This window comes from Rissa tridactyla, unplaced genomic scaffold, assembly GCF_028500815.1.
Source record: "Rissa tridactyla isolate bRisTri1 unplaced genomic scaffold, bRisTri1.patW.cur.20221130 scaffold_551, whole genome shotgun sequence".
Classification (NCBI taxonomy): Eukaryota; Metazoa; Chordata; class Aves; order Charadriiformes; family Laridae; genus Rissa; species Rissa tridactyla.
Window position 1 is genome coordinate 31,902 of NW_026529760.1, and position 18,517 is coordinate 50,418.

Here is an 18,517-nt window from a genome sequence, read left to right on the forward strand (position 1 = left end):
CCCCACGGGGGACACGGGCCCCCCCCCTGCCTCCCCTGTCCCTGTGTCCCCTGTGTCCCCGTCCCTGTGTCCCCGTGTCCCACCCGTCCCTCGTGCCCTACGGGGACAGCAGGGTCGCACAATGGCACCCGGGGGGGGACGACAGGGGGACACCTGGGGGACACGTGACGCCCGCCGGGGGTGGCCGGGGACACGGGGGGTCCCTGTCACACGGGGTGGGGGCCGTGTCCTCCCGCGGGGGGGGGTGGGGGCGTGTCTTGAGGCTCCGCCCCCCCCGCCCGGCCCCGCCCCCCCCGGCCCGCAGCGCGCCGCGCCTCGGGCACCGCCGCAGCGCCGGGACCATGGGCCGGTACGGGGGGGGGGGGACGCGGGGACGGGGGGGGGCACTGCCAGCGCGGGGGGGGGCTGGGGGACGGCGGCGGCGCCGCCAAGGGGGGGGTGTCATTGCGGGGGGGGACGGGGCTCTGCTCCGCCGAGGGGCCGGTGGTGTGTGTGGGGGGGGGGGGGGACGCTGCGGGGGTGGTGTTTTCGGGGGGGGGGGGGCGATGGGTGTTTTTGGGGCGGGGTGTGCGTTTTCGGGGGGGGCGGTTTTGGGGGGGGGTGGGGTTGGGGGGGACCGTGGCAGCGCAGACCTGGGCCGGGGGGGGGGGGGTTTGGGGGGGGGCGGTTGGTGTGATCACGCGCGTGTGCACCGGCCTGGGGGGGGCCCTGGGGGCGCAGGCGTGTGCAGGTGTGGGGGGCACGTGTGTGTGCAAGCATGCACGGGGGTGGGGGGACACGCGTGCGCAGGTGTGCGTGGCAGACACGTGCAAGCGTGTGCAGGTGTGGGGGCACACGCGTGTGCAAGCACGAGCAGCTTCGGGTGAGCATACACGCGCAAGCGTGTGGAGGTGTGGGGGGCACACGCGCGTGCAGGCGTGCCCAGTGTGGGGCACACGCGTGTACAGGCACACTAGGGGCACGCGTGTGTGCGAGCCTGACAGGGTGCACGCATGTGCAGGCGTGACGGGGCACGTGCGTGTGCAAGCGGGACAGGGCACACACGTGCGCAGGCGTCATGGGGTGCGCATGTGTGCGGGCGTGATGGGGCACGCGTCTGCAGGTGTCATGGAGCGCACACGTGTGCAGGCGTGGCGGGGGACACGCACGTGTGCAGGTGTCATGGGACACATGCATGTGTGTAGGTGTGACGGGGACACGTGTGGAGGTGTCATGGGGCGCATGCATGTGCAGGCGTGATGGGGACACACGTGTGCAGGTGTCATGGGACACGCGCGTGTGTGTAGGTGTGACAGGGGACACACGTGTGCAGGTGTCATGAGACATGCGCGTGTGCAGGCGTGATGGGGACACACGTGTGCAGGTGTCATGAGACATGCGCGTGTGCAGGCGTGACGGGGACACACGTGTGCAGGTGTCATGGGACACGCGCGTGTGCAGGCATGACGGGGACACACGCATGTGCAGGTGTCATGGGACACACGCATGTGCAGGCGTGATGGGGACACACGTGTGCAGGTGCCATGGGGCACACACGTGTGCAGGCGTGATGGGGACACACGTGTGCAGGTGCCATGGGGCACGCGCGTGTGCAGGTGTGACGGGGACACACGTGTGCAGGTGCCATGGGGCACACACGTGTGCAGGCGTGACGGGGGACACGCGTGTGCAGGTGTCATGGGACACGCGGGTGTGCAGGTGCCATGGGACACACACGTGTGCAGGCGTGACGGGGACACGCGTGTGCAGGTGCCATGGGACACACGCGTGTGCAGGCGTGATGGGGACACACGCGTGCGTGTCCAGGTGCGCCGGGGGCACGCGCGTGTGCGAGGCCCCGCTGTGGCCCCAGGGGGTCCCCCCTCCCTCCTCCACGCGGCCGGGGGGGAGGGGGCGGGGCTTGCACGCGCGCGTGCCCGGGGGTGGGCGGGGCTTGCACGCGCGCGTGGGCGGGGCGTGCGCGGCGCGCGCGCCGCGGCGGGGACGCCCCGCCCCCCCTTTGGCGCAGTCCTCGCGCGCCCGCCGCAGGGCCGGGGGCGGGGCCACGCTCCCGCGGGCCACGCCCCCGCCCCGCGCTGATTGGTCGCCGCTGCAGGATGGGCAGGCGGGGGGCGGGGCCTGGGCGGCGGGAGGGGTGGGCTGGGGGGGACTGGGAATGGCTGGGGGTTACTGGGAGAACTGGGGGTTACTGGGATTTAAGAGGGACACTGGGGGTTACTGGGCAAACTGGGAATGTCTGGGGGCTACTGGGGGAACTGGGGATGGCTGGGAGTCACTGGGGGAGCTGGGGATGTCCGGGGGCTACTGAGGGAACTGGGGATGGCTGGGAGTCACTGGGGGAACTGGGAATGGCTGGGGGTTATTGGGAGAACTGGGACTCACTGGGAGTTAATAAGGGAACTGGGGGTTACTGAGGGAACTGGGGGTTACTGGGTAGACTGGGAGTTGCTGGGAGTTACTGGGAGCTTCATCAGAGATCGGGAATTACTGCAGGAGTTGGGGGGGGACGGGGAGATACTGGGAGGACTGGGAAGGGCTGGGAGTAACGAACTGGGATTTATTGGGGAAAATGGGAGTTGCTGTGGGTCACTGGGGGGACTGGGAGTTACTGGGAATGACTGAGGGAATTGCGCAGTAGGAGTTACTGGGGGAACTGGGAATGGCCGGGATTTCCTGGGGGGACCAGGGCTCACTGTGATTTAGCGGGGGCCCTGGGGGTCACTGGTGTTACTGGGAGGCGTTGGCGCGGGGGGTGGCAGGGTGGTGACCGGCGTCTCCCCAGGTGTGGCCCGGGCAGGGGGGGCGGCCGCCCCTGACCCCGCCCATGGCCTGGCCCCCCCGCGGGCGCGAGCCACCAGCCAGGGGGGGCCCCCCGGCATGACCCCCCCTGGGCCCCGCCACCGCCATCCTCACCGTCACCGCTGAGCAGGTCAGACCCCCGCGCCGGCCCCTGCTCCCCGACGGCGTCCCCACGGCGCGTCTGCTGTCCCTGACGGTGCCCCCGGTCCCCAGCGGCGTCCCTGCTCCCGGCGATGTCCCTATCCGCGCCCCCCAGTTACCTCCCGTGTCCCCAGTGACGTCCCCAAACCCCCAACGCTGTCCCCGAGCCACGTCCCGTGTCCCCAGCGATGTCCCCGAGCCATAGCCTTTGTCCCCCAGGCCCTAATACTGTCTCCAAGCCATGCCCCCTGTCCCCAATGCTGTGCCCAAGCCCCATCCCTTGTCCCAGAGCCCCCAATGCTGTCCCCAAGCCATGTCCCCTGTCCCCAACGCTGTCCCCAAGCCATGTCCCCTGTCTCAGAGTCCCCAACGCCGTCCCCAAGCCATGTCCCCTGTCCCCAACGCTGTCCCCAAGCCACATCCCTTGTCCCAGAGCCCCCAACGCTGTCCCCAAGCCATGTCCCCTGTCCCCAACGCTGTCCCCAAGCCCCATCCCTTGTCCCAGAGCCCCCAACGCCGTCCCCAAGCCATGTCCCCTGTCCCCAATGCTGTCCCCAAGCCATGTCCCCTGTCCCCAATGCTGTCCCCAAGCCCCCAGCCACGTCCCCTCGCCGTGTGCCGTCCCCAGCGCTCTCCCCGTGTCCCCCCCCTTGACCCCGTGTCCCCATGGCGGTGTCCCCGTCCCCTCGGCAGGCCGCCGGCGCCATGGGGGACCTGGCCAACAGCACGGGGGAGGCCGGCGCCGGGGGGGGCTTCGGCTGCAGCCTGGGGGAGCTGCGGGCGCTGATGGAGCTGCGCGGCGCCGAGGCCCTGCTGAAGGTGCAGGAGGCCTACGGGGACGTGCACGGGCTCTGCCGCCGCCTCCGCACCTCCCCCACCGACGGTAGGGACCCCCAGGGACCTCCCCCCACATGGCATTCCCCCGGGACCCCCGGAGACCTCTCCTGTCCCATAGGAACCCCCTGGGACCCCCAGAGACCTCCCTGTCTCCTCAGGGACCACCAGGGACCTCCCCCCCCATGGCATTCCCCCGGGACCCCCAGAGACCCCTCCTGTCCCATAGGAACCCCCTGGGACCCCCTGGGGCCCCAGAGACCTCCCTGTCCCCCAGGGACCCCCTGGGACCCCCCAAGGACCCCCAGAGACCCCTCTTGTCCCCTAGAGACCCGCTGGGGCCCCCAGAGACCTCCCTGTTCCCCAGGGACCCCTTGGGACCCCCAAGGACCCCCAGAGACCCCTCTTGTCCCCTAGGGACCCGCTGGGGCCCCCAGAGACCTCCCTGTTCCCCAGGGACCCCTTGGGACCCCCCAAGGACCCCCAGAGACCCCTCTTGTCCCCTAGAGACCCGCTGGGGCCCCCAGAGACCTCCCTGTCCCCCAGGGACCCCCCAGAGACCCCTCTGTCCCCTGGGACCCCCCCAGGGACCCCTCCAAGGATCTCACAGTCTCCTCAAGGACCCCCTAGAGACCCCCGTCCCCTGGGAGCCCTCGGGGTCTCCCCAGGATCTCACTGTCGCCCCAGAGAGCCCTGGGGGATCTGGGGGGGGGTGCTGGGTGTTGAAACCCCCCCTGACGTGTCTGGCCCCCCAGGTCTGTCGGAGGGGGCCGGGGAGCTGGAGCGGCGCCGCCAGGTCTTTGGCCAGAATTGGATCCCCCCGAAGCGCCCCAAGACCTTCGCGGAGCTGGTGTGGGAGGCGCTGCAGGACGTCACCCTCATCATCCTCGAGGCGGCCGCCGTCGTCTCCCTGGGGCTCTCCTTCTACACCCCCCCCGGCGGGGACACGCAAGGTGGGGGGGGGCCCCCGAGGTCCCCGCGTCCCCTCTGCCCTTCAGCCCTGCCCCGCCACCGGGTCCCCGTCCTGGCCCGATGTCACCCCCCCTGTCCCCCACCCATGGCTTGGTGCCCTCCCCGTGTCCCCATCCGACGGCGTCCCCTCGACCACCACGTCACCGTGCCGATGGCATCCCTGTGTCCCCGTCCAGATGCCGTCCCCATGCCCCTGGTGACATCCCTGGACATCCCTGCGTCCCTGGTGTCCCCATCCCTGGTCAGATGCCACCTCCATGTCCACTGTGCCCCCACCCAGTGCCGTCCCTGTGTCCCCATCCCTGGTCAGATGCCACCCCCATGTCCCCATCCCTGGTCAGATGCCACCTCCATGTCCCCTGTGCCCCCACCCAGTGCCGTCCCTGTGTCCCCATCCCTGGTCAGATGCCACCCCCATGTCCCCATCCCTGGTCAGATGCCACCTCCATGTCCCCTGTGCCCCCACCCAGTGCCGTCCCTGTGTCCCCATCCCTGGTCAGATGCCACCTCCATGTCCCCTGTGCCCCCACCCAGTGCCGTCCCTGTGTCTCCGTCCCTGGTCAGATGCCACCCCCCATGTCCCCATCCTTGGTCAGATGCCACCTCCATGTCCCCTGTGCCCCCACCCAGTGCCGTCCCTGTGTCCCCATCCCTGGTCAGATGCCACCTCCATGTTTCCATCCCTGGTCAGATGCCATCTACGTGTCCCCGGGTCCCCATCCCTGGTCAGGTGCCACCTCCACGTCCTCACCCCGCGTCCCCGCTGTCCCCGCAGCCTGCGGCCATGCCTCGGGCGGGGTGGAGGACGAGGGGGAGGCGGAGGCGGGCTGGATCGAGGGGGCGGCCATCCTGCTGTCGGTGGCCTGCGTGGTCCTCGTCACCGCCTTCAACGACTGGAGCAAGGAGCGGCAGTTCCGGGGGCTGCAGAGCCGCATCGAGCAGGAGCAGCGCGTGGCCGTCGTGCGCCGCGGCCGCCAGGTCCAGGTCCCCGTCGCCGAGCTGGTGGTGGGGGACGTCGTCCAGGTCAAGTACGGTGGGTGCCACCGCGCCCGGGGAGGGGACACGACACGGCGGCCCCGATGCCGGGGCGATGGGCACAGGGGTGACGGGGCAGCCCCGACGCCGGGGTGGTGGCACAGGGGGTGACAGGGCAGCCCCAACGCCAGGGTGATGGGCACAGGGGTGACACCGCAGCCCCGACGCCAGGGTGGTGGCACAGGGGGTGACGGGGCAGCCCCGACGCCGGGGTGGCGGCACAGGGGGTGACGGGGCAGCCCCGACGCCAGGGTGATGGGCACAGAGGGTGACGGGGCAGCCCCGACGCTGGGGTGGTGGCACAGGGGGTGACACCGCAGCCCCGATGCCGGGGTGGTGGCACAGGGGGTGACAGGTCAGCCCCAACGCCAGGGTGATGGGCACAGGGGTGACACCGCAGCCCCGACGCCGGGGTGGTGGCACAAGGGGTGACAGGGCAGCCCCGACGCCGGGGTGGTGGCACAGGGGGTGACAGGTCAGCCCCAACGCCAGGGTGATGGGCACAGGGGTGACACCGCAGCCCCGACGCCGGGGTGGTGGCCCAGGGGGTGACACGTCCTGCCCCGCAGGTGACCTGCTGCCGGCTGACGGCGTCCTGATCCAGGGCAACGACCTGAAGATCGACGAGAGCGCGCTGACGGGGGAGTCCGACCACGTCCGCAAGTCGGCCGACAAGGACCCCATGCTGCTCTCGGGTGAGGTGGGGGGCGCCCGGCGGCCTTGGGGGGGGGGGCCGGGGGGGCTCCCGCCGTGACCCCCCCGTTGTGTGCGTGTCCCCCCCCGCCCCCCCAGGCACCCACGTCATGGAGGGCTCGGGGAAGATGGTGGTGACGGCCGTGGGGGTCAACTCGCAGAGCGGCATCATCTTCACGCTGCTGGGCGCCGGCGGGGAGGAGGAGGAGGAGAAGAAGGAGAAGAAAGGTGGGTCACCGCCCCCCCCCCTTTGTCCCCACGTCCCTCCCCTGCGTGTCCTCCCCGTCCCCTCGGTCCCTGGGGAGCGCAGGGACCCCTGCCCTGACCAGGGACGGGCTCCGCACCCGCCTCCCACTGCCGCCCCCCATGCCGGAGGTCGAGTCCAGCCGGGGGGGACGCGCCTGGGGGGGGTGTGGGGTGCCCCCAGCCCCGTCCCGTCCCCCCTCGTGCCTTGTCCCATCTCTGACGCCGGCGCCGTCCCTCCTCCCGCCGCAGGGAAGCCCCAGGACGGCGCGGTGGTGGAGACCCTGCAGAGCAAAGGTGGGCCGGGGTCCCTCAGCGGGGCTGGGGGGTGACACACGCCTGTCCTTCCCCCCCCCAACCCCGCCGCGCGCCACCGACGGGGCCGTGCGTGTGTCCCCCCAGCCAAGAAGCAGGACGGGGCGGTGGCCATGGAGATGCAGCCGCTGAAGAGCGCGGAGGGGGGGGACGTGGAGGAGCGGCAGCGCGGCGGCGGGCACAAGAAGGAGAAGTCGGTGCTGCAGGGCAAGCTGACCAGGCTGGCCGTGCAGATCGGCAAGGCAGGTGGGCGCGGGGACGCGTCCCCCACCCCCGTGTCGCCCCAAACCCCCCCCCCCGCCCTCCCCGCTGCCCCCCGGCGGGCGGCTGAGGGGGCTGTGCGGCAGGGCTGGCCATGTCGGCGGTGACCGTCATCATCCTGGTGCTCTACTTCGTCATCGAGACCTTCGTGGTGGAGGGGCGGCCCTGGCTGGCCGAGTGCACCCCCGTCTACGTCCAGTACTGGGTCAAGTTCTTCATCATCGGCGTCACCGTCCTGGTGGTGGCCGTCCCCGAGGGGCTGCCGCTGGCCGTCACCATCTCCCTGGCCTACTCCGTCAAGGTCAGGCCCCCCCGGCGCGGCCGTCGGTCCTCAGAGCTCCTCCATCCCCCCGCGGATCCGTCCCTCTGTCCTCCGAGCTCCGGCTCCCCCTTTCCTTCTCTCCGTCTGTCTGTCCCCCAAGCCCTGCTGTCCGTCTGCTCCTCCGTCCTTCCGCCCCTCCGCCCTCGCGGCTCCTCCGTCCGTCCGCTGTTGCGTCTGTCTGTCCATCCTCCGAGTCCTTGCTCGCCTTCTCCCTCCCTGTCTTCCAAGCCCTGCTCCTGTCTCCTCCTCCCTCCGTCCTCAGGGCTCGTCTGTCCGTCCGTCCGCCCATCCCGCCGTAGATCCGTCCTGTCCTCCCAATTCCCGCTGAACCCCTCCCCTCGCCTGCTCCCCAGTCTCTCCGTCCCTCCCTCCCTCCTCAGAGCTCCTCCGGCCGTCTGTCCGGCCATCCATCCCCCTGTAGCTCTGTCCATCCATCCCCCTGTAGCTCCAGCCGTCCCCCCGTAGCTCCCTCCGTCCGTCCGTCCCCCCGTAGCTCTGTCTGTCCGTCCATCCCCCTGTAGCTCCATCCGTCCGTCCGTCCCCCCGTAGCTCTGTCTGTCCATCCCCCTGTAGCTCCCTCCGTCCGTCCGTCCCCCCGTAGCTCCCTCCGTCCGTCCATCCCCCTGTAGCTCCCTCCGTCCGTCCGTCCCCCCGTAGCTCTGTCTGTCCGTCCATCCCCCTGTAGCTCCATCCGTCCGTCCATCCCCCCGTAGCTCTGTCTGTCCATCCCCCTGTAGCTCCCTCCGTCCGTCCATCCCCCTGTAGCTCCCTCCGTCCGTCCGTCCCCCCGTAGCTCCCTCCGTCCGTCCATCCCCCTGTAGCTCCCTCCGTCCGTCCATCCCCCCGTAGCTCCGTCCGTCCCCCCATAGCTCTGGCTGTCCGTCCGTCCCCCCGTAGCTCCCTCCGTCCGTCCGTCCCCCCGTAGCTCCATCCGTCCGTCCATCCCCCCGTAGCTCCCTCCGTCCGTCCATCCCCCTGTAGCTCCATCCGTCCGTCCGTCCCCCTGTAGCTTCCTCCGTCCGTCCGTCCCCCCGTAGCTCCCTCCGTCCCCCCATAGCTCTGGCTCTCTGTCTGTCCCCCCGTAGCTCCGTCTGTCCGTCCGTCCCCCCGTAGCTCCTCCGGCCGCCTTCTCCGTTCCTGGACGTCTGTCCCTTCCCTCTCCCGGCCATTTCCCCCCTCTGCCTCCCGCAAACTCCTCTCCGTCCGTCCCCCCGGCCCCTCCCAGCCCCCCGGCCCTGCCGCCGCCGCGTCCCCCCTGCCTCCCCCAGCTCGGGGGTGTCCCTTGGTGCCAACCCCCCGCCCCTCAACTCCCCCCATTTCCCCCAACACCCCCCCCACCCCCCCCGGCCTCTTTTCCCCCAGAAAATGATGCGGGACAACAACCTGGTGCGGCACCTGGACGCCTGCGAGACGATGGGCAACGCCACGGCCATCTGCTCGGACAAGACGGGGACGCTGACCACCAACCGCATGACGGTGGTGCAGGCCTTCCTGGGGGGCACCCACTTCCGCGCCCCCCCCGAGCCCGCCGCCGTCGCGCCCCCCACCCGCGACCTGCTGCTCCAGGCCATCGCCATCAACAGCGCCTACACCACCAAGATCCTGGTGAGGGGACGGGGCGGGGGACACGCGCTGGGGACCCCCCCGGGGGGGATGGGACCCTCTGGGGACACACACCCCCACCCCCGCGCGCTGGGGACCCCCCCGGGGGGAGCTGGAGCCCAAAGCTGGGGGGGCTCTGGGCAACCCCAGAGACACCCCCCCATGGAACCCCCTCTCTGCCCCTAACGGCACTTCTCTGCCCCCTCCCCGTCCTGTGTCTGACCCCCCGACCCCCATATCCACCCCCCAACCCCCATATCCACCCCTGCTGCCCCATATCTGCCCCTCTGACCCCCGTATCTATCCCTGCTGCCCCCTACCTGCCCTCCTGACCCCAACTCTCTCCTCACGATCCCCATATCTGCCCCCCCGACCCCCATATCCACCCCTGACCCCCATATCTGCCCTCCTAACCCCCACATCTCTCCCCCTGACCCCCATATCCACCCCATACCTGCCCCCCAACCCCCATATCCACCCCTGACCCCCATGTCCACCCCTGACCCCCATATCTGCCCTCCTAACCCCCATATCTCTCCCCCTGACCCCCATATCCACCCCATATCTGCCCCCCTAACCCCCATACCCACCCCTGCTGCCCCATACCTGCCCCCCAACCCCCATATCCACCCCTGACCCCCATATGCGCCCCATACCTGCCCCTCCGAACCCCCTATCCACACCCCTGACCCCCATATCCATCCCTGACCCCCATATCTGCCCCGTATCTGACCCTCCGACCCCCATATCTCTCCCCCTGACCCCCATATCCACCCCATATCTGCCCCCCTAACCCTCACGTCCACCCCTGACCCCCATATGCACCCCATACCTGCTTCTCCGACCCCCATATCCACCCCTGCCCCCCATATCCACCCCATATCTGGCCCACTAACCTCCATGTCCACCCCTGACCCCCATATGCGCCCCATACCTGCCCCTCCGACCCCCATATCCACCCCATATCTGCCCCCCTAACCCCCATGTCCACCCCTGCCCCCTGTATCCACCCCATATCTGCCCCCCTGACCCCCATATCCACCCCTGCCCCCTGTATCCACCCCATATCTGCCCCCCTGACCCCCATATCCCCCCCTGCCCCCTGTATCCACCCCATATCTGCCCCCCTGACCCCCATGTCCACCCCTGCCCCCTGTATCCACCCCATATCTGTCCCCCTGACCCCCATATCCACCCCTGCCCCCTGTATCCACCCCATATCTTTCCCCCTGACCCCCATATCTTTCCCCCTGGCCCCCATGTCCACCCCTGACCCCCATACCTCTCTCCCCCCGCCCCCCATCTCCCTCCCCCCCCCCCCAGCCCCCCGAGACGGCGGGGGGGCTGCCGCGGCAGGTGGGGAACAAGACGGAGTGCGCGCTGCTGGGGCTGGCGCTGGCGCTGGGGGGGGACTACGAGGCGCTGCGGGCGCAGGTGCCCGAGGAGCGGCTGCACAAGGTCTACACCTTCAACTCCGTGCGCAAGTCCATGAGCACCGTCACCCGCCGGCCCGGCGGCGCCTTCCGCCTCTTCAGCAAGGGCGCCTCCGAGATCCTGCTGCGCAGGTGAGGGGGGGCGGCACCCCACGGCCCCCCGGGGACGCCCCACGGGGGGCCCCCGAGACCCTCCTGTGCGGTGAGAGGGGGGGCAGCGCCCCGCCACCCCCCTGGGGACACTCGGGGACACCCCTGAGGGCTCTGCGAGACCCTCCTGTGCGGTGAGAGGGGGGGGCAGCGCCCCGCCACCCCCCTGGGGACACTCGGGGACACCCCTGAGGGCTCTGCGAGACCCTCCTGTGCGGTGAGAGGGGGGGCTGTGCCCCAAAACCCCCCTGGGGACACTCGGGGACACCCCTGAGGGCTCTGCGAGACCCTCCTGTGCGGTGAGAGGGGGGGCAGCGCCCCGCCACCCCCCTGGGGACACTCGGGGACACCCCACGGGGGGCCTCCGAGACCCTCCTGTGCGGTGAGAGGGGGGGCAGCGCCGCGCCACCCCCCTGGGGACACTCGGGGACACCCCTGAGGGCTCTGCGAGACCCTCCTGTGCGGTGAGAGGGGGGGCTGTGCCCCAAAACCCCCCTGGGGACACTCGGGGACACCCCTGAGGGCTCTCCGAGACCCTCCTGTGCGGTGAGAGGGGGGGCTGTGCCCCAAAACCCCCCTGGGGACACTTGGGGACACCCCCGAGGGCTCTGCGAGACCCTCCTGTGCAGTGAGGGGGGGGGGCTGTGCCCCAAAACCCCCCTGGGGACACTCGGGGACACCCCTGAGGGCTCTCCGAGACCCTCCTGTGCGGTGAGAGGGGGGGCTGTGCCCCAAAACCCCCCTGGGGACACTCGGGGACACCCCTGAGGGCTCTGCGAGACCCTCCTGTGCGGTGAGAGGGGGGGCTGTGCCCCACAACCCCCCCCCGGGGGACGCTTGGGGACCCTTGGGGACGCGCCGCGAGGGGCCTCCGAGATGCTCCTGCGCAGGCGAGGGGCTGCACCCCCAAAGTGTCTTTGGGACCCCCCCTCCAAGACGCCCCCGGGATCCTCCTGCGCTGCTGAGGGTTGTGTGTGTCCCCCCCCAGCTCCCCTGGTGCCGGGGCGGTGGGCGTCCCCCCATGTCCCCCCACGTGCTGCGTGGTGCTGGGGGGGCAGCAGGGAGCCCCGTGTCCCCATGTCCCCCCGTGTCCCCCCGTGTCCCCGTGTCCCCCCAGGTGCTGCTCTGTCCTGGGGGTGGGGGGGGAGCCCTGTGTCCCCACATCCCCCCGTGTCCCACGTCCCCGTGTCCCCCCAGGTGCTGCTCCGTGCTGGGGGCGGGGGGGAGCCCTGTGTCCCCATGTCCCCCCGTGTCCCCCCAGGTGCTGCTCCGTGCTGGGGGCGGGGGGGGAGCCCCGTCCCTTCGGGCCGCGGGAGCGGGAGCAGCTGGTGCGGGAGGTGGTGGAGCCCATGGCGGCCGCGGGGCTGCGCACCCTGGTCCTGGCCTTCCGCGACTTCCCCCCCGGCCCCGAGCCCCCCTGGGACGACGAGGCGGCCATCGTCGCCGACCTGACCTGCATCGCCATCGTCGGCATCGAGGACCCCGTGCGCCCCGAGGTGCGGGGACGGGGACCACAGGGGCATGGGGGACAGCTGGGGGCGGAGGGGACGTGTGAGGGGCGGGGGGACACGTGGGGCACGAGGGGACATGGGGATGGAGGGGGCACAGGGACACGTGAGGGACTTGGGGACACGTGGGGGATGAGGGGACATGGGGATGGAGGGGGCATGGGGACACGTGAGGGACTTGGGGACACGTGGGGGATGTGGGGATGGGGGGACACAGGGACATGGGGAGGGAGGGGACACGGGGACATGTGAGGGACGGGGGAACACGTGGGGGATGTGGGGATGGGGGGACATGGGGACATGGGGATGGAGGGGACACGGGGACACATGAGGGACGGGGGAACACGTGGGGGATGTGGGGATGGAGGGGACACGGGGACATGTGGGGGACATGGGGATGGAGGGGACATGGGGACACGTGAGGATGGAGAGGACATGGGGACGTAGGGATGGGACATGGGGACACGGGGGCATGGGGACACAGGACATGATGGGGACACACAGGGGACGTGGGGACAGGGCACGTTGGGGGGGATGGGACATGGGGACGTGGGGATGGGGTGACACGGGGACACAGGGCACGTTGGGGAGGACAGAGGCCATGGGGACACAGGGGACACGGGGCTGGGGACGGTGGGGAGACCCGGAGGCGCCTGGGGGACGTGGGGACGGCGTGTGTCGGGGACAGGGGACACATGGGGCACAGGGGGATGCGGGGAGGTGGCACGTGGCAGGGGACGCCCGGGGGGACGTGGGGACGCGCGGGGCAATGGGCGGCTGCAGAGGGACGCGGGGACAGTGGACGGGGGACACGGGGGCGGGAGGAGGCCGCGGGGCCGGTGGCGGGTGACCGTCGGCGGGCGGCGGCAGGTCCCCGAGGCCATCCGTAAGTGCCAGCGCGCCGGGATCACGGTGCGCATGGTGACCGGGGACAACCTGAACACGGCGCGGGCCATCGCGGCCAAGTGCGGCATCCTGCCCCCCGGCGAGGAGTGGCTCTGCCTGGAGGGCAGGGAGTTCAACCGCCGCATCCGCAACCAGAAGGGAGAGGTGCTGCCCGCCGCGGGGCACGGGGGCACTGGGAGGGACTGGGGGCGTTGGGAGAAGGGACTGGGGGGCTCTGGGAGGGACTGGGGGCACTGGGAGAAGGGACTGGGGGGCACTGGGAGGGACTGGGGGCGTTGGGAGAAGGGACTGGGGGGCACTGGGAGGGACCGGGGGCGTTGGGAGAAGGGACTGGGGGGCACTGGGAGGGACCGGGGGCGTTGGGAGAAGGGACTGGGGGCGTTGGGAGAAGGGACTGGGGGGCACTGGGAGGGACTGGGGGCGTTGGGAGAAGGGACTGGGGGGCACTGGGAGGGACTGGGGGCACTGGGAGAAGGGACTGGGGGGCACTGGGAGGGACTGGGGGCGCTGGGAGAAGGGACTGGGGGGCACTGGGAGGGACTGGGGGCGCTGGGAGAAGGGACTGGGGGGCACTGGGAGGGACTGGGGACGCTGGGAGAAGACGCTGGGAGGGACTGGGGGGCACTGGGGACACTGGGAAGGACTGGGGGGCACTGGGGACACTGGGAGAAGATGCTGGGAGGGACTGGGGGCACTGGGAGAAGACTCTGGGAGGGACTGGGGGACACTGGGGACACTGGGAGAAGACCCTGGGGGGCACTGGGAGGGATGGAGGGGTGATGGGAGGAGTCCTGCGATGGACTGGGAGGCACTGGGATGGACTGGGGACACTAAGAGAAGACCCTGGGAGGGACTGGGGGGCACTGGGGGCACTGGGAGAAGACCCTGGGGGGCACTGGGAGGAGCCCTGGGGACACTGGGAGGGACTGGGGACACTGGGAGAAGACCCTGGGGGGCACTGGGGGCACTGGGAGGCACTGGGGACACTGGGGAGCACTGGGAGGCACTGGGGGCACTGGGAGAGGACCCTGGGGGGCACTGGGAGGAGCCCTGGGGACACTGGGAGGGACTGGGGACACTGGGAGAAGACCCTGGGGGACACTGGGAGGGACTGGGGGCACTGGGAGAGGACCCTGGGGGGCACTGGGAGGCACTGCGGGCACTGGACACTGGGAGAGGACCCTGGGGGGCACTGCGGGCACTGGGGGCACTGGGGACACTGGGAGAGGACCCTGGGGGGCACTGGGAGCACTGGGAGAGGACCCTGGGGGGCACTGGGGGGCACTGGGAGGCACTGGGGACACTGGGAGAGGACCCTGGGGGGCACTGGGGGCACTGGGGGCACTGGGAGAGGACCCTGGGGGGCACTGGGGGCACTGAGAAGGTCCGAGGGGGGGGAATCAGGGGTCCTTGGGGGGGGACACACAAAAGGGGGTGCCCCAGAGCTGGGGGGTCGGTGTGGGGCTCACCCCCCCCCCGACCTGGGGCTGTGGGGGGGGCAGTTGGGGGTCGGTGTGGGGCTCACCCCCCCCGCCCCGTGCCCCCCAGGTGGAGCAGGAGCGCCTGGACAAGGTGTGGCCCAAGCTGCGGGTGCTGGCCCGCTCCTCCCCCACCGACAAGCACACCCTGGTCAAAGGTGGGGCGCGGGGGGGGGACACACGGCACTTGGGGGGCACCTGGGGGGGGTTTGGGGGGCTCGGAGGGCGTTCACGGGGGGTTTGGGGTGGAAGGGGGGGGGCCTTGGGGGGCTCGGAGGGTGCTGGCGCGGAAGGGGGGCGTCGGGGGGGGCTGGGAGGGGGCTCAGAGGGGGTCTGTGGGGGGGGCTCGGGGGGTGTGGGGGTCCCCACGGCCCCCCCCGTCCCCAGGGATCATCGACAGCACGGTGGGGGAGCAGCGGCAGGTGGTGGCCGTCACCGGGGACGGCACCAACGACGGCCCCAGCGCTCAAGAAGGCCGACGTGGGCTTCGCCATGGTAACGTCCGTGTGTCCCCCCCCCCGCCCCGAAACCGGGGGTCCCCGACACCTCCCCCCCCCTCAAATCACCCCCTCCCCGGGGACCGTCACCGCAGGGCACCTCCTCGTCCCCGCCCCCGCGGCCCCCCGGCTCCATCCTGGGGGTCCCCGAGTCTCCATCCTGGGGGTCCCCGACCCCTCGCCGTCCCCCCATTACCCGCCCCCCCCGGGGCCCCCCCCTCGCCCTCGCCCACCCGCGGGTCTCCCCAGGGCATCGCGGGGACGGACGTGGCCAAGGAGGCGTCCGACATCATCCTGACGGACGACAACTTCTCCAGCATCGTCAAGGCGGGTGATGTGGGGCCGCAACGTCTACGACAGCATCTCCAAGTTCCTGCAGTTCCAGCTCACCGTCAACGTGGTGGCCGTGGTGGTGGCCTTCACCGGCGCCTGCATCACCCAGGTGGGGGCCGCGCGCCACCCCCCCGCGGGGCGGAGCTGGGGGGGGACACACAACGACGACAGGGGACCCCCTGGGCGCGTCCCACCGCCCCCCGCCCCGCCCCCGCCCCGGCAGGACTCCCCGCTGAAGGCCGTGCAGATGCTGTGGGTCAACCTCATCATGGACACCTTCGCCTCGCTGGCGCTGGCCACCGAGCCCCCCACGGAGGCCCTGCTGCTGCGCAAGCCCTACGGCCGCGACAAGCCCCTCATCTCCCGCACCATGCTCAAGAACATCCTGGGCCACGCCGCCTACCAGCTCGTCATCATCTTCACCCCTCCTCTTCGTCGGTGCGTGGCCGCCGGGCACCCCCGGGGGCGCTAGCAGAGGTCCCGCAAGCCGTGTCCCCGAGGCGGGGCCGTGTCCCCGAGGCAGGGCCGCGTCCCAGGGGAGATGTTGGGGGAGCTCCTGGAGCATGGCCATGCCCCCAGGGGGGCTCCGTATCCCAGGGAGATCTTGGGAGAGCTCCCACGGCCGTGGCCGCGTCCTGAGCGTGTCCCGCGTCCCAGGGGAGGTGCTGGGAGAGGTCCCGCACCCATGGCCATGTCCCCAGGGTGGTCCCACACCCCACGGGAGATGTTGGGAGGTGTCCTACAGCCATGGCCGTGTCCCCAGGGTGGTCCCACACCCCACGGGAGATGTTGGGAGGTGTCCTACAGCCATGGCCCATGTCCCCAAGGTGGTCCCACACCCCATGGGAGATGTTGGGAGATGTTGGGAGGTGTCCTACAGCCATGGCCGTGTCCCCAAGGTGGTCCCACACCCCATGGGAGATGTTGGGAGATGTTGGGAGGTGTCCTACAGCCATGGCCGTGTCCCCCAAGGTGGTCCCACACCCCACAGGAGATGTTGGGAGGTGTCCTACAGCCATGGCCGTGTCCCCCGAGGTGGTCCCACACCCCACGGGAGATGTTGGGAGGTGTCCTACAGCCATGGCTGCGTCCCCAAGGTGGTCCCACACCCCACGGGAGATGTTGGGAGGTGTCCTACAGCCATGGCCGTGTCCCCAGGGTGGTCCCACACCCCACGGGAGATGTTGGGAGGTGTCCTACAGCCATGGCCGTGTCCCCAGGGTGGTCCCACACCCCACGGGAGATGTTGGGAGGTGTCCTACAGCCATGGCTGCGTCCCCAAGGTGGTCCCACACCCCACAGGAGATGTTGGGAGGTGTCCTACAGCCATGGCTGCGTCCCCAAGGTGGTCCCACACCCCACAGGAGATGTTGGGAGATGTCGGGAGGTGTCCCGCACCCCTGGCCGTGTCCCCAGGGAGGTCCCACACCCCACGGGAGATGTTGGGAGATGTTGGGAGGTGTCCTACAGCCACGGCCACGTCCCCAGGGTTGGTCCCACCCCCGTGCCCGTGTCCCCGAGCCCCGGGTGACGCGGCCCTGCCCCGGCAGGAGAGCTGCTGCTGGACATGGACAGCGGGCGCCAGGCCCCGCTGCACGCGCCGCCCTCGGAGCACTACACCGTCATCTTCAACACCTTCGTCATGATGCAGCTCTTCAACGAGATCAACGCCCGCAAGGTCCACGGCGAGAGGAACGTCTTCGCCGGCATCTTCGCCAACCCCATCTTCTGCTCCATCGTCCTCGGCACCTTCGCCATCCAGGTGGGACGCGGGGGGACACCCCGAGGCCGGGGGGGGGACACCCTGGGGACCTCGTTGTCCCCTCCGTTGTCCCGGGCGCCTCCGCCGTTCGGGGCGGGCCGTGGGGAGGTCCGGGGGGGTCCCACGGGGACACCTTGGGGACCCCACACGTGGAGGGGACCCCTGGGGACAACGGGGGGGACCCGTAGGGACCCCCCAGACGCAGAGGGGACCCCTGGGGGCACCACGGGGACCTTCAGGGACCCCCCAACGTCGAGAGGACCCCCGGGGCCCCCCCGACACAGGACCCCCCGGGGACCCCCAGACCCGGAGGGGACCCCGCGGGGGTGGGGGGGGCTGTGGGTCCCCGCTGACCCCCCCGTGCCCCCCAGGTGGCCATCGTGCAGTTCGGGGGGAAGCCCTTCAGCTGCTCCCCCCTCAGCGCCGAGCAGTGGCTGTGGTGCCTCTTCCTGGGGCTCGGCGAGCTGCTCTGGGGGCAGGTACCGCGGGGGGCTCCGACCCACGGGGGGGGGGGGGCTCCGACCCACGGGGGGGGGGCTCTGACCCACGGGGGGGGGGCTCTGACCCATGGGGGGGGCTCTGACCCACGGGGGGGGGGCTCTGACCCACGGGGAGGGACGACTGACCCATGGGGGGGGGGGCTCTGACCCATGGGGGGGGGATGACTGACCCACGGGGGGGGGGGCTCTGACCCACGGGGAGGGACGACTGACCCATGGGGGGGGCTCCGACCCACGGGGGGGGGATGACTGACCCATGGGGGGGGGGGGCTCTGACCCATGGGGGGGGCTCTGACCCACAGGGAGAGGGGCCACTGACCCACGGCAGGGGGGCACTGACCCATGGGGGGGGGGCTCTGACCCATGGCGGGGGGCTCTGACCCACAGGGAGAGGGGCCACTGACCCACGGCAGGGGGGGCTCTGACCCACGGGGGGGGGCTCTGACCCACGGGGGGGGCTCCGACCCACGGGGGGGGGCTCTGACCCATGGGGGGGGGGACGACTGACCCATGGGGGGGGGGCTCTGACCCATGGGGGGGGCTCTGACCCACGGGGAGAGGGGCCACTGACCCACGGCGGGGGGGGCTCTGACCCACAGGGGGGACACTGACCCATGGGGGGGGGGCTCTGACCCACGGGGGGGGCTCCGACGCACGGGGGGGGGGCTCTGACCCACGGAGAGGGACGACTGACCCATGGGGGGGGCTCTGACCCATGGGGGGAGGAACGACT

The 18,517-nt window shown here is 71.3% G+C and overlaps 1 protein-coding gene across 1 annotated transcript; it reads left to right on the plus strand.

Moving 5' to 3' along the window:
* Nucleotides 1-314: 314 nt before the first annotated feature.
* LOC128903633 (plasma membrane calcium-transporting ATPase 3-like) lies at nucleotides 315-17,775 on the plus strand (the record flags this gene model as incomplete). The annotated part of the gene is given in 23 exon segments (XM_054187645.1): nucleotides 315-349; nucleotides 2,783-2,929; nucleotides 3,634-3,823; nucleotides 4,530-4,727; nucleotides 5,522-5,779; nucleotides 6,351-6,476; nucleotides 6,574-6,702; nucleotides 6,970-7,014; nucleotides 7,120-7,278; nucleotides 7,380-7,594; nucleotides 8,978-9,220; nucleotides 10,541-10,782; nucleotides 12,062-12,296; nucleotides 13,179-13,358; nucleotides 14,763-14,850; nucleotides 15,080-15,150; nucleotides 15,152-15,187; nucleotides 15,439-15,519; nucleotides 15,521-15,631; nucleotides 15,746-15,946; nucleotides 15,948-15,960; nucleotides 17,073-17,284; nucleotides 17,656-17,775. Coding segments are annotated over 21 exon segments (3,141 nt in total), but the record flags the coding sequence as incomplete, so codon positions are not given.
* Between the last annotated feature and the right edge of the window lie 742 nt (nucleotides 17,776-18,517).